Genomic DNA, 15,354 nt, shown 5'->3' with positions numbered 1-15,354 from the left:
GGGAAGGAGAGTATGCCAAGTGTGTCCTATTATAAGAATATCTCATGGTCCAAAAACAATTAACCCACTGCATACCTACTATAGCGACGCCTACAACTAAATGGACTCAATTACAGACTTTACACTGTGTTGTATGTTACCAGGTGTGCGTTATCACCGTATATATAAATCATAATCACCTTGTGTGACTGTGCAGGTGTAAATAAAAGTGTTTTACTGAGTCATATTTCCTCTTTTCGTCCACCCCCCAGGAATGCAGTCGATGGAAACAAGAAGTTGTTTGCAATCTATGATACCAGGTAAGTACATCAGTCAGTTAGACTGACAGTCCCCACGGGCTCGAATGGTCGATTTTGATTATTGAATGGGGCTTGGAGGAAGGGAGATAGACCCCTTATGACCCTTTGCATCAGGTATAGCAATTCAGTCTAGGCCTACATCTATTTGGCCCATTATGTGAAATCTTATAGGGATTAGAACATATTCAGGTTTAGAGTCAATTAGATGAATATCTGGAGTGAGCGGGTTTGGCTCCAATCCAAGCCATTACCTTTACTGCCTCCACCGGTGGCGTCTTTGCCAGTAGCCTACATACATTTCAGTGAGGAGTATAGTTCTTTCATGTCTCCCGGTTGCATAGAGAGAGAGGAGAGAAACCCGAAATACAAGGGATGTCAAACCGAACAGATCTGAAGGGTGTGAAAAGCCAACGACTTCTTCCACGAGAACTTGCCAATGGAATAATCTGATTTGTAAACATATTGTACCGTTTTTGCGTTGCATTTTTTCCCCCACCTAAACAGTAAGGAATGTGGGCTTTTCTGAGTGGAAAATTATTTAGTGTTCTTTCAGCACCAGTGATTGTAGCTGTCGTTTGTTGCGCACAAAGGTGAGTGATCTCTCTAGTAAAAGTGTGACGGGAAAAACGAACGTGCAATTTTGTAGTAAACATAATCTTTTTTGTTGTTGTTTCAGCGTGAATGAACCAGGGAACATGTCTTTTGTGAAAGAGACGGTGGACAAACTACTAAAGGGATATGATATTCGTCTTCGACCAGACTTTGGAGGTACGTTTTCAAAAGTGGGGCAACCATGTTGCAGCGTGTCCATGTTTACTATGCAGATTCGCACATCTTGGGCTCATATTGCAGCCATTTTTCGAATTCATTGTCATTGTAAATTATACCATTGCATTTGCATTACAGGGGCCCCTGTTGCAGTTGGCATGAGTATAGATGTGGCGAGCATAGACATGGTATCCGAAGTCAACATGGTGAGTGAACCCCCCCCCATACTGTAAACTTGGGACTCACACAATTGCGTTTTTTGCTTTGCCCACTTTCATATAGTACTTGAATATGTTTCTCCTGGGATTCACGAACTGCGTAAACTTTCATTCAAAGTCATACAATAATGTCCTACAATTAGAGTTATTGTGTGCCTAACTATGTTTCACAATGCTTGTATTCAGCCAATATCACGTTAGATACCAGCCGCTGTCCATCAGACTAGTGCTGAAAACATATGGTCTACATTTAGGATGCAGTGGTACTCTGCTCTGCACTCTTTTGTCAGTTGTCTTGTGTTTGTATGTGTGTTTTTACTCCAACTCAACATTTCTGAGTCATTCTCCCCTTGATCTTGTTCGTCAGTTGTGCTACATGTATTGGTATGTGGCATTGGAAAGTGAAAAGTACAGTATGTTCAGCAACTCCAGCACTTCAAAGAGGAGTATTAGAAGCTTAGACATGGGCATTCTCTCTCTCTCTCTCGCTCTCTCTTGCTCTCTCTCTCTCACAATTAAATTAAATTCAATTCAATTTGCCTTATTGACCTGAAGTAACAATGTACATATTGCCAAAGCTTACTTTGGAGATTTAAAATATTAACATCATTAAAATAATAATAATCTATTGTCAACAGGACAACAGCAACAACGATAATCAAGGGTCAAAATAACCATACATTGAACAATGGCATAGAGGACATGTGCAGGTTGGTTGGTCTGACAGACACTGTACCTCATCTTATGGCAGGCAGCAATGAAGTGCCCTGCCAACGCAGAGCTCTCTGCGTCCTCCCCCAACAGGCCGGGTAGTTTGTTCTCATCAGAGAGGTCTTTGAAACCTTGAATACGTTTTTTTTATTACTCTCTCTCTCCCAGCTCTCTCTCTTTCTCTCTCTCTCTCGCTCTCTCAAGCTCTCTCAAGCTCTCTCTCTCACGAATGCACGTGCACGCACACACACACACGTACCTCTACACCCCCACTCTGCACACACCTTTACCCTGCCCTGCATCTGTGGCTTGTCTTTGAATACACCTGCCTGGGCTCAACTTCTTACAACTGTGCATGTGCAGTGTGTATCCTGGAAAGTGGCGCAGCATGTGCACAGCAGCTGTTCGCGTTTCTATCAGAAATAATGATCTCTGGGCTGCTCCCCTATCTGGGACTGGCATTTCAGGTGAGAAGCCACTTAATTCACCATGTGCGCAGGATACAACAGTACAGTGAAATTCTTACCTTGAGAATGCAGTGTTAATAATAATTAATAATAATAATAATAATATAGATAGCAAAAAAATATTTAAATAATAACTACGATGTGAGATTTTTAAAAAACATATCACATTTACATAAATAAGGCAGAGTCAGTCTTCCCAAACGTTTGACCTCTGTCATTGCCAACAAAGGGTATATAACAAAGTATTGAGATAAACTTTTGTTATTGACCAAATACTTATTTTCCACCATCATTTGCAAATAAATTCATTAAAAATCCTACAATGTGATTTTCTGGATTTTCTTCTCTCATTTTGTCTGTCATAGTTGAAGTATACCTATGATGAAAATTACAGGCCTCCCTCATCTTTTTAAGTGATAGAACTTGCACAATTTGCCCCACTGTATATAGAGAAAAGAGTCAGCCCGAGAATTTAACCCTGTGGCACCCCCATAGACAGCCAGAGTTCCAGACAACAGGCCCTCCGATTTGACACACTGTACTCTATCTGAGAAGTAGTTAGTGAACCAGTCGAGGCAGTCATTAGAGAAATCAAATTAAATCAAATCAAATTTTATTTGTCACATACACATGGTTAGCAGATGTTAATGTGAGTGTAGCGAAATGCTTGTGCTTCTCGTTCCGACCATGCAGTAATATCTAACAAGTAATCTAACAATTTCACAAGAACTACCTTAAACACACAAGTGTAAAGGAATGAATAAGAATATGTACATAAAAATATATGGATGAGCGATAGATACATTTATTACATCCAATTTTTAATGATTAATGTGGCTAGAGATTTGAGTCAGTATGTTGGCAGCAGCCACTCAATGTTAGTGATGGCTGTTTAACAGTGATGGTCTTGAGATAGAAGCTGTTTTTCAGTCTCTCAGTCCCAGCTTTGATGCACCTGTACTGACCTCGCCTACTGGATGATAGCGGGGTGAACAGGCAGTGGCTTGGGTGGTTGTTGTCCTTGAGGATCTTTTTGGCCTTCCTGTGGCATCGGTTGGTGTAGGTGTCCTGGAGGGCAGGTAGTTGCCCCCGGTGATGCGATGTGCAGACCTCACTACCCTCTGGAGAGCCTTGCAGTTGTGGGCGGAGCAGTTGCCGTACCAGGTGATACAGTCCGACAGGATGCTCTCAATTGTGCATCTGTAAAAGTTTGTGAGTTTTTTGGTGACAAGCCAAATTTCTTCAGCCTCCTGAGGTTGAAGAGGCGCTGCTCCGCCTTCTTCCCCATGCTGTCTGTGTGGGTGGACCAATTCAGTTTGTCCGAGATGTGTACGCCGAGGAACTTAACATGTTCCACCTTCTCCACTATTGTCCCGTTGATGTGGATAGAGGGCTGCTCCCTCTGCTGTTTCCTGAAGTCCACGATCATCTCCTTTGTTTTGTTGATATTGAGTGTGAGGTTATTTTCCTGACACCACACTCCGAGGGCCCTCACCTGCTCCCTGTAGACCGTCTCGTCATTTTTGGTAAGCCTACCACTGTAGTGTCGTCTGCAAACTTGATGATTGAGTTGGAGGCGTGCGTGGCCACGCAGTCATGAGTGAACAGGGAGTACAGGAGAGGGCTGAGAACACACCGTTGTGGGGCCCCAGTGTTGAGGATCAGCAGGGTGGGGATGTTGTTTCCTACCCTCACCACCTGGGGGCGGCCCGTCAGGAAGTCCAGGACCCAGTTGCACAGGGCGGGGTCGAGACCCAGGGTCTCGAGCTTAATGATGAGTTTGGAGGGTACTATGGTGATAAATGATGAGCTGTAGTCCATGAACAGCATTCTTACATAGGTATTCCTCTTGTCCAGATGGGTTAGTGCAGTGTGATTGCGATTGCATCATCTGTGGACCTATTGGGGCGGTAAGCAAATTGGAGTAGGTCTAGGGTGTCAGGTAGGGTGGATGTGATATGGTCCTTGACTAGTCTATCAAAGTACTTCATGATGACGGAAGTGAGTGCTACGGGGCGATAGTCATTTAGCTCAGTTGCCTTAGCTTCCTTTGGAACAGGAATAATGGTGGCCCTCTTGAAGCATGTGGGAACAGCAGACTGGGATAAGGATTGATTGAATATGTCCGTAAACACACCAGCCAGCTGGTCTGCGCATGCTCTGAGGACGTGGCTAGGGATGCCGTCTGGGCCGGCAGCCTTGCGAGGGTTAACATGTTTAAATGTTTTACTCACATTGGCTGCAGTGAAGGAGAGCTTGCAGGTTTTGGTAGTGGGCCGTGTCCGTGACACTGTATTGTCCTCAATGTGAGCAAAGAAGTTGTTTAGTTTGTCTGGTTTTCTTTTTATAGTCCGTGATTGACTGTAGACCCTGCCACATACCTCTCATGTCTGAGCCGAAGAATTGCGACTCTACTTTGTCTCTATACTGACGCTTAGCTTGTTTGATTGCCTTTTGGAGGGAATAGCTACACTATTTGTATTCGGTCATATTTCCGGTCGCCTTGCCCTGTTTAAAAGCAGTGGTTCGCGCTTTCAGTTTTGCGTGAATGCTGCCATCAATCCAGTTGCTGCGGGGGGATGCAGAGCTGTTGGCCGGGGTTGGGGTAGACAGGTGGAAAGTGTGGCCAGCCGTAGAGAAATGCTTATTGAAATTCTCAATTATCGTGGATTTATCGGTGGTGACAGTGTTTCCTAGCCTCAGCTCAGTGGGCAGCTGAGAGGAGGTGCTCTTATTCTCCATGGACTTTACAGTGTCCCAAAACATTTTGGAATTAGTGCTGCAGGATGCAAATTTCTGTTTGAAAAAGCTAGCCTTTGCTTTCCTAACTGACTGTGTATATTTTTTCTTGACTTCTGAAAAGTTACATATCGCGGGGACTATTCGAAGCTAGTGAAGTGCGCCACAGGATGTTTTTGTGCTGGTCAAGGGAAGTCAAGTCTGGAGTGAACCAAGGGCTATATCTGTTCTTAGTTGGGTGAAAGAGCATGCTTATTTAAAATGGTGAGAAAGGCACTTTTGAAGAACAACCAGGCATCCTCTACTGACGGGATGAGGTCAATATCCTTCCAAGATACCTGGGCCAGGTCGATCAGAAAGGCCTGCTCGCAGAAGTGTTTTTTAGGGAGCGTTTGACAGTGATGAGGGGCGGTCGTTGACCGCTGACCCATAACGGACGCAGGCAATGAGGCAGTGATTGATGAGATCCTGCTTGAAAACAGCGGAGGTGTATTTAGAGGGCAAGTTGGTCAGGATGATATCTATGAGGGTGCCCATGTTTACGGATTTTTGTACCTGGTACAATGTTTACGGATTTTTGTACCGAGTTGTACCTGTTAGGTTCCTTGATAATTTGTGTGAGATTGAGGGCATCGAGCTGAGATTGTAGGATGGCCGGGGTGTTAACCATATCCCAGTTTAGGTCACCTAACATTACGAACTCTGATGATAGATGGGGGCAATCAATTCACATATGGTGTCCAGGGCACAGCTGGGAGCTGAGGGGGGTCTATAGCAAGCGGAAACAGTGAGAGACCTATTTCTGGAGAGATGGATTTTTAAAAGTAGTAGCTCGAGCTGTTTGGGAATAGACCTGGATAGTAGGACAGAACTCTACAGGCTATTTCTACAGTAGATTGCAACTCTGCCCCCTTTAGCAGTTCTGTCTTGATGGAAAATGTTGTAAATGGGGATGGAAATCTCAGAATTTTTGGTAGCCTTGCTAAGCCAGGATTCAGACACAGCTACAACATCAGGGTTGGCGGAGTGTGCTAAAGCAGTGAATAAAGCAAACATAGGTAGGAGGCTCCTGATGTTAACATGCATGAACCCAAGGCTTTTCCGGTTACAGAAGTCAACAAATGAGAGCGCCTGGGGACACACAGGGCCTGGATTAACCTCTACATCACCAGAGGAACAGAGGAGGAGTAGGATAAGGGTACGGCTCAAGGCTATAAGAACTGGTTGTCTAGTGCTTTCGGAACAGAGAGTAAAAGGAGCAGAACGCTGGGCATGGTAGGATAGATTCAGAGCATAATGCACAGACAAGGGCATGGTGGGGTGCGAGTACAGTGTAGGTAAACCTATGCATTGAGTGACGATGAGAGAGGCTGCATCTCTGGAAGCGCCAGTTAAGCTAGGTGCGGTCTCCGCATGTGTGGGGGGCAACTGAGGCATGTAGAGCGGGACTAGGGGCTCCGCAGTAAAATAAAACAATGAGAGCTACCCTTAACAACAGTATACAAGGCATATTGACATTAGCAGGAGGCATAAAGCAATCACTGGTGTTGATTGGGAGGGCTAAGACAACAACGGATAAACAGCTAAGACAACAACAACAATGGGTAAATGGAGATGAATGGGAGGTCAGTTAGCCACACACAGGGCCTGAGTTTGAGGCTGGGGCCGACAGATAAACAAAATGAAGTACCGTGTTAATGAACAGTCCAGTAGACATCAGCTGTGTAGCCGAGTGATCATAGGGTCCAATAAGCAGCAATGGACGAAACAGGGAGCTGCTCGGCAGTCATCACTACGTTAGGCGAGCAGGAGACACGGCGCTCAGAGAGTTAGCGGGCTGGGGCTAGTAGCTGGGTCCTCACCGACATCAACGACGCAGAGGCCGGTTGAGAGCACATCGGCCGAAATACGTCAGCAGACCAGTCGTGATGGATCGGCGTGGCTCCGTGTCGACAAAGGGTCCAGGACAATTGGCAAGAGAGGTATTGTAGTTGGTGTATTTTGTTTGCTAGCCGGGGGAATGGGCCTAGCTCGAGGCTATCCAGGCTAAAGCGGCTGGTGTCTGTGCTAAAGGTAAAGACTGCTAGCAGTGACTAACAATGACTAAATAGCTAGTAGCTAATTCTGAAGGATAGCTTCTGATGCAGGTACCAGTTATAAGGTCTAAAAAAAATAGCAGATCCGTACCACGTTGGGTGAGGCGGGTTGCAGGAAGGTATACTTAATTTGAAAATGGAAAAAGAGATTGAAATGTATACAGAAAATGTTTAAAAGCTGAATATTTACACGGGACAAAAACAAACACATCTTGCTACTACGCCATCTTGGTTGAGGCCACTGTGTTCTTGGGAACCTTCAATGCTGCAGAAATTTTTGGGGGACCCTTACCCAGATCTGTACCTTGAGACAATCCTGTCTCTGAGCTCTACTGACAATTCATTCGACCTCATGGCTTGGTTTTTGCTCTGACAATGTAATAGTGTAATAGTGACCAGTAGCAGAATAAATAGATACAAACTAATGGTAATGGCAATCAATAATCAATGGATTCCAACAGGCCCCTCAGGCGCTACGCCTGCTGCAGGCCCATTCTGCTAACCTGCTAGCTACCTAGAGCTACTTGGAACCCTACTAATTCCACGACTGGTCTATCAGCGTCACCCAACGAAGAGGCAAAAACAGACTTACCCCCATCGCGACGTCCCCCAAAGGCTAACTTGCTAGCCCCGGTCTACTAACTGCTAGCCCCTGCTAACTGCTTGCTTGCCTGCCCCGGTCTGCTAACTGCTAGCCCCTGCTAACTGCTTGCTTGCTAACCTGGTCTGCTAACTGCTAGCTTGTTTACCCCCGGCCTACTAACTGTTAGCGTGTTAGCATCGGCCTGCTAACTGTCTGAATGGCCGTGTTCCCAGTCAGCCCAACCACTCACTGGACCCATATGTTCACCTGGCTATGCATGCCTCTCTCTAATATCAATATGCCTCGTCCATTACTGTCCTGGTTAGTGATTACTGTCTTATTTCACTGTAGAGCCTCTAGCCCTGCTCAATATGCCTTAACCAACCATGTTGTTCCACCTCCTACATATGCGATGATATCACCTGGTTTAAATGTCTTTAGAGACTATATCTCTCTCATCATTACTCAATGCCTAGGTTTACCTCCAATGTACTCACATCCTACCATACATTTGTCTGTACACTATACCTTTAATCTATGCTATCGTGCACAGAAACCTGCTCCTTTTACTCTCTGTTCCGGCCAGTTCGTATAGCATTTAGCCGTACCCTTATCCTACTTCTCATCTGTTCTTCTGGTGATGTAGAGGTTAATCCAGGTTAATCCAGATTCCCCCCCCCCCTATCTTCTGAGCTCATGCTACTAGGTGACCTAAACTGGGACATGCTTAACACCTCGGCCATCCTACAATCCAAGCTTGATGCCCTTAATCTCACACAAATTATCAATGAACCTACCAGGTACAACTCCAAACCCGTAAACACGGGCACCCTCATCGATGTCATCCTAACTAACTCACCCTCCAAATACACCTCTGCTGTTTTCAATCAAGATCTCAGCGACCAATGCCTCATTGCCTGCATCCGTAATGGGTCAGCGGTCAAACGGCCTCCACTCATCACTCAAACGCTCCTTAAAACACTTCTGCGAGCAGGCCTTTCTAATTGACCTGGCTGGGTATCCTGGGAATGACATTGACCTCATCCTGTCAGTAGATGATGCCTGGCTATTCTTTAAAAGTGCCTTCCTCACCATCTTAAATAAGCATGCCCCATTCAAAAAAAATTGAACTAGGAATATATATAGTCCTTGGTTCACTCCAGACCTGTCTGCCCTTGACCAGCACAAAAACATCCTGTGGCGTTCTGCATTAGCATCGAATAGCCCCCGTGATATGCAACTTTTCAGGGAAGCTAGGAACAAATATACACAGGCAGTTAGGAAAGCTAAGGCTAGCTTTTTCAAACAGAAATGTGCATCCTGTAGTACTAACTCAAAATAGTTCTGGGACAATGTAAAGTCCATGGAGAATAAGAACACCTCCTCCCAGCTACCCACTGCTCTGAGGCTAGGAAACACTGTCACCACCGATAAATCCACGAAAATTGAGAATTTCAATAAGCATTTCTCTACGGCTGGCCATGCTCTCCACCTGGCTAACCCTACCTCGCTCAACTGCCCGGTACCCTCCAAAGCCCCCACCATTTCTCCTTTACCCAAATCCAGATAGCTGATGTTCTGAAAGAGCTACAAAATCTGGACCCCTACAAATCAGCCGGGCTAGACAATCTGGACCCTCTCTTTCTAAAAGTATCTGCCAAAATTGTTGCAACCCCTATTATTAGCCTGTTCAACCTCTCTTTTGTATCGTCTGAGATTCCCTAAGATTGGAAAGCTGCCGCGGTCATCCCCCTCTTCAAAGGGGATGACACTCTAGACCCAAACTGCTACAGACCTATATCTATCCTACCCTGTCTTACTAAGGTCTTCGAAAGCCAAGTTAACAAACAGATTACTGACAATTGCAAATCCCACCGTACCTTCTCCGCTATGCAATCTGGTTTCAGAGCTGGTCATGGGTGCACATCAGCCACTCTCAAGGTCCTCAACGACATCATAACCACCATCGATAAGAGACATTACTGTGCAGCCGTATTCATCGACCTGGTCAAGGATTTCGACTCTGTCAATCACCACATTCTTATTGGCAGATTCAACAGCCTTGGTTTCTCAAATGATTGCCTCGCCTGGTTTACCAACTACTCCTCTGATAGAGTTCAGTGTGTCAAATCGGAGGGCCTGTTCTCCGGACCTCTGGCTGTCTCTATAGGGGTGCCACAGGGTTCAATCCTCGGGCCGACTCTCTTCTCTGTATACATCAATGATGTTGCTCTTGCTGCTGGTGATTCTCTGGTACACCTCTACGCAGACGACACCATTCAGTATACTTCTGGCCCCTCTTTGGATACTGTGTTAACTAACCTCCAGACGAGCTTCAATGCTATACAACTCTCCTTCCGTGGCCTCCAACTGCTCTTAAACGCAGGGAAAACTAAACGCATGTTATTCAACCGATCACTGCCCGCACCTGCTCGCCTGTCCAGCATCACTACTCTGGACGGCTCTGACTTAGAATACGTGGACAAATACAAATACCTGGGTGTCTGGTTAGACTGTAAACTCTCCTTCCAGACTCACATTAAGCATCTCCAATCCAAAATTAAATCTAGAATTGGCTTCCTATTTCAAAACAAAGCATCCATCACTCATGCTGCTAAACATACCCTCGTAAAACTGACCATCCTACCGATCCTCGACTTCGGTGATGTCATCTATAAAATATCCTCCAACACTCTACTCAACAAACTGGATGCAGTCTATCACAGTGCCATCCGTTTTGTCACCAAAGCCCCATACACTACCCACCATTGCGACCTGTACGCTCTCGTTGGTTGGCCCTCGCTTCATACGCGTCGCCAACTGGCTACAGGTTATCTACAAGTCTCTGCTAGGTAAAGCCCCGCCTTATCTCAGCTCACTGGTCACCATAGCAGCACCCACTCGTAGCACGCGCTCCAGCAGGTATATCTCACTGGTCACCCCCAAAGCCAATTCCTCCTTTGGTCGTCTTTCCTTCCAGTTCTCTGCTGCCAATGACTGGAATGAACAAAAATCTCTGATGCTGGAGAAAATCTCTGATGCTGATATCTCCCTCACTAGCTGTAAGCACCAGGTGTCAGAGCAGCTCACAGATCACTGCGCCTGTACATAGCCCATCTGTAAACAGCCCATCTATCTACCTACCTCATCCCCATACAGTGTTTATTTATTTATCTTAATCCTTTGCTCCCCAGTATCTTTACTTGCACATTCATCTTCTGCACATTCTACCATTCCAGTGTTTAATTGCTATATTGTAATTACTTCGCCACCATGGCCTATTTATTGCCTTAACTCCCTTATCTTACCTCATTTGCACTCACTGTATATAGACTTTTTGTTTTCTTTTGTTCTACTGTATTATTGACTATGTTTTGTTTATTCCATGTGTAACTCTGTGTTGTTGTATGTGTCGAATTGCTATGCTTTATCTTGGCCAGGTCGCAGTTGTAAATGAGAACTTGTTCTCAACTAGCCTACCTAGTTAACTAAAGGTGAAATAAAAAAATAAAAAAAATAAATGGACAGCAGTGTGAAAAATGTGGCAATTTTTCATACACATGACATTCTCAAGAACAAGGCGCAAAATGGAATATACAGAGAGCCAAAATAGAAGAAAGAGATGAACTAATTAATTCACTGATTACATAATGAATGTTCTGGGTGATGTTCAATTAAGACAACAAGTTTTGGATGATGTAATATTCATCCTGGAGGATGTTCATGTGTCTCAGGATGCTGATCGAGGATCTGTTTTGCCCTTTAGATCATAATAAATTGAGGTTACGTTGACACGGAGGACCTAAACCTGGATCAGCACTCCTCCTTTTGTGACACCTGACACATACGGACCCTGGTCTTGTAGTGATTGCGATCGTTCTAGTAAGCACTGTAACCCGACCAAGTAAACCATTAATATGCTTTGATCTTCCTGAAACCAGGGACAGTTGTTTACGTTGGAACAGGAGCCTCTTTTGCGCCGCGACAATGGAAGTAGCCTGTAGGAAATGTGTAAATGAGATGCTCCTCTTTTCCCTTTGATAGAAGAATCTCTTTGAAGATAATATGTAGTCCCGTGGGGACTCTATATCTTTGAAATGGCAGAATTAGCTCTAAAACACTGGCTGGTCCTACATGTGTAGGTAAATACTGCTCTGTGTATAGTCAGTGATCTTGGGTTAATAAGCTGTTCTCTCTCTCTCTCTGTGAGAACCTCAGTGATGGCTACATTTGCAGTTTGTCTTCCAAAGGGATGTCTTCTCTCTACTCTTAACACTGCATGGAGAAGGCAGGGGAGAGACTGTCATAGCCGTAGCCATCAGTTACCATGGGAACTAGGGTAATTACTAACACATACTGTATGACTGTGGATTGACTGCACCCAGGTGATGGTAGAACTTGAAAAACGGTATTGACCAAAGAAAATTGATGAACCATCTGAATGGCCACTGTGCACTTCCTTTGTTATATTTCCCCAGTTTATTGAACAATAGATTTTTACTTAAATGACTGTCCATTTCAGGTTAGTTGAATCTCAAGCAACTGGAGTAAAAAGAGAAGAAATGTTGTAGGGTAGCTTCAGTCAAATTGTTGTTGTATGGAGAAGATATGAACCCATAAGGGACCGCAGAAATGGATATCGATTTGAATTCGCTATGAGATAGCCCGAGTAAACAGCCATCAGTCCCTCTGCAGAGTGGGTGCGTGGGTGCAGAAAATCTGTCATATGGAGTGGATATTTTTTCTCTCTCCAACTGTTCCTGTCATTAATGTTAGCTTTTCTCTGTGTCTATCTGAAGAAATCCTGCCCCATCTACAGCCCATAGACCATACTGACCCTGGAATTTACATATAGGTTCATTTTAACCTTCCATCAGGAACTATGTGCAACCAGATGTCGAAGGGCACCATTATCACCATAACCCCTATGAATATTGGCAGGTCTACTAGGGGTTGTGAGCAATTGGTCTCCTGAAGTTACGGCCGTAATTCCCAGAGTGCTGTAGGAGAGTTATAAGAGGTGTAGTGGGGTTATGCTTAAACGCTGACCCCCACTTTATCATTTTTGATTGCTATCGGACATGATTCTATCGATCCATGAAGCCAGCTCTCTGCAGTAGCATGATCCCGCTACAAAGTCTATATAGCGAGTGTGAGCGTGTGTGTGTGTGAGCGCGTGTGTGTGTGTGTGCGTGCGCGAGTGCCTCCTTTTGTGCATGGCAAAGCTGAAGATGTGTGCCCACATTTCCGGTGCAATGCTTTGGCCCAGCATCATATAATGTCATTTGTGTCGGTGTACACAGGCAGCTATTTATCCCTTCAGTCTTCTGTGTAATTCTTGGTCGATTCCTGCCCCTGGGGAATCACTTGTAAAATCCTGTATGAATCCTTTTATCACAGTTTTAATTTATCTATCAAACCCCACTAATGCACGTACAGAGAGATTCATTGTTATCGCAGCCAAAGCTCTGTGTGTTTAGAAGCCATTATTATCCATTACATCTCTATATACGGCTCTGGGTCTCCCCTCTCATAGTGTATGTAAGATCATTTCTGGGGTAATCAGCTCCTACCACTAAAGGCCCTTAGAGTAGATCAGAGACCATGCATGCTATTTTTAAGATGCTGTTGAGGTTCACCACAGAAGTGGGGAGAGAGGGTGATTACCCGCAGTGAAAAATGGGCTTCCAAAGAAGAAATCTCTTGGGGAAGCCTGTGGAATTGCTTTGAAAATTACCGACTGCGTCAAATGATTCTTTACTGAGTTTGGATTGACAATAATGTATAACCGAATTAGCGAGATTGATTTGTTTTTATAACTGTGTTTGCAATTTGAGGGTCACTGTTAGTGTAGTTTATCGCTGTTTGGCTTAGTATGTTGTTATTGATGGCTACTACGATGTTAGCTGACTATTGTAACTGCACTATGAATATCTCCTGTTTTAACATTTTATTTAACTAGGCAAGTCAATTAAGAACAAAATCTTACTTACAATGACAGCCTAGGAACAGTGGGTTAACTGCATTGTTCAGGGGCAGAACAACAGACCTTGTCAGCTCGGGGATTCGATCTAGCAACCTTTCAGTTACTGGCTCAACACTCTAGCCACTAGGCTACCTGATTTGCATCAATCTGTTTGATAATATATAGCTAAGCACCTTATAGAGGTTGTGTTTGTGCCTACAGTACATGATGGCATGTGGGCACCGTATGCAAATAAGCCTTACATAGCTACTCACAATGTCAGTTTGAATTGTATTGGCTAATGACCTTGGGGTCTACGCATAACTTCATCTTTCTACGAATGCGTGATGTCACAAGGAGACCATTTTGTAAATGCGCTAAACATACACGGATTTACGGCAAGGGGTGAGATCAAAGTATTACGGACGTTGTTGGTGGGATAGGGCCCGGTTCATAAAGAGTGGTTTTGTGTGAAAGCATGATCGTGATAAGCTAGTTGTTTGATAACGAGGAGCATCTGTTGGAGACAGGGAGCAGATGCAATGACAAATGAGAATAGTAGGCTACTGCGTCGGTCAGTGTACAGGGGATCATCACACACAGTAGGTTGATCATCACACAGGGGATTATCACACACGGTAGGTTGATCATCACACAGGGGATCATCACACACGGTTGGTTGATCATCACACAGGGGATCATCACACACTGTAGGTTGATTTAAATGACCCCACCAAACAAGAGCAGGTTCAACTCCTTCAAAGCCTGCGTCCCAAATGGCACCCTATTCCCTATGCAGTGCACTACTTTTGCCCAGGGTTCACTGTGTAAGGGTGCCATTTGGGACGCGCTCAGTATCATCAGTAACATTAGGTCACTAAATAAATTACAGAAGGACAACAAAAAAAACGCTCTCTTGGAGAATGTAGTAGCAGTAAAATTGCAGTAATATGGATGACCATGACTGACCATTCCTTACAGGGTGCGTTATTGAAAGAAAATAAATCAAAGGCTATACACAAGCACACACACACACACACACACACACACACACACACACACACACACACACACACACACACACACACACACACACACACACACACACAGAGAGCTAAACAGTGCGCATTAAACATGCAAGGGGCCTTCCCCTCAGTCCTTCCAGGTTGATACCAGGTTGATTCCTCCTTCGAGGAGATCACCACAATTGCCACTGTAGCATGACAGCATCAGTGTGATAAACTGTCTGATTCAGAGTCAGACTTCACAAGGGGAGCAAGTACTCCTTTATTTGAAAAGCTCTGTGATTGTCCCTGTGCAAGATTTATAAGAATTCCAAGGCAGCTGCGGCTTTGAATGCAGGACCCGTCTACAGTGGTTATTTAAATCATTCATGTCCTTTCATGTAAAGACTTATCTAAAACTACATCCCTGACTGGTTCACACTTCTCACCCCTGGAACACTCCCATCTTGAAATACCTGAAATAATCTCCGGGGACAACATTGA

General features: G+C 44.7%; 1 protein-coding gene across 4 annotated transcripts in view; it reads left to right on the top strand.

Annotated features, from left to right (window-relative positions):
* The window catches only part of LOC112253730 (gamma-aminobutyric acid receptor subunit beta-3-like), a 56,821-nt gene that overhangs the window by 26,508 nt on the left and 14,959 nt on the right, over window positions 1-15,354 (top strand). For 2 of the 4 annotated variants that reach the window (XM_024425695.2, XM_024425696.2), the window contains exons 2-4: window positions 252-299; window positions 976-1,067; window positions 1,206-1,273. In XM_024425695.2, coding sequence (XP_024281463.1) covers window positions 252-299; window positions 976-1,067; window positions 1,206-1,273 — 208 coding nt within the window. Of the gene's footprint in view, window positions 1-251; window positions 300-497; window positions 890-975; window positions 1,068-1,205; window positions 1,274-15,354 lie in introns of those variants that run through there. The other 2 variants (XM_024425697.2, XM_024425698.2) reach the window with 2 other exon arrangements.

Source organism: Oncorhynchus tshawytscha, linkage group LG07 (assembly GCF_018296145.1).
Source record: "Oncorhynchus tshawytscha isolate Ot180627B linkage group LG07, Otsh_v2.0, whole genome shotgun sequence".
Classification (NCBI taxonomy): Eukaryota; Metazoa; Chordata; class Actinopteri; order Salmoniformes; family Salmonidae; genus Oncorhynchus; species Oncorhynchus tshawytscha.
Note: the sequence above shows the minus strand (reverse complement) of the source record. Positions and strands in the feature narration are given on the sequence as shown.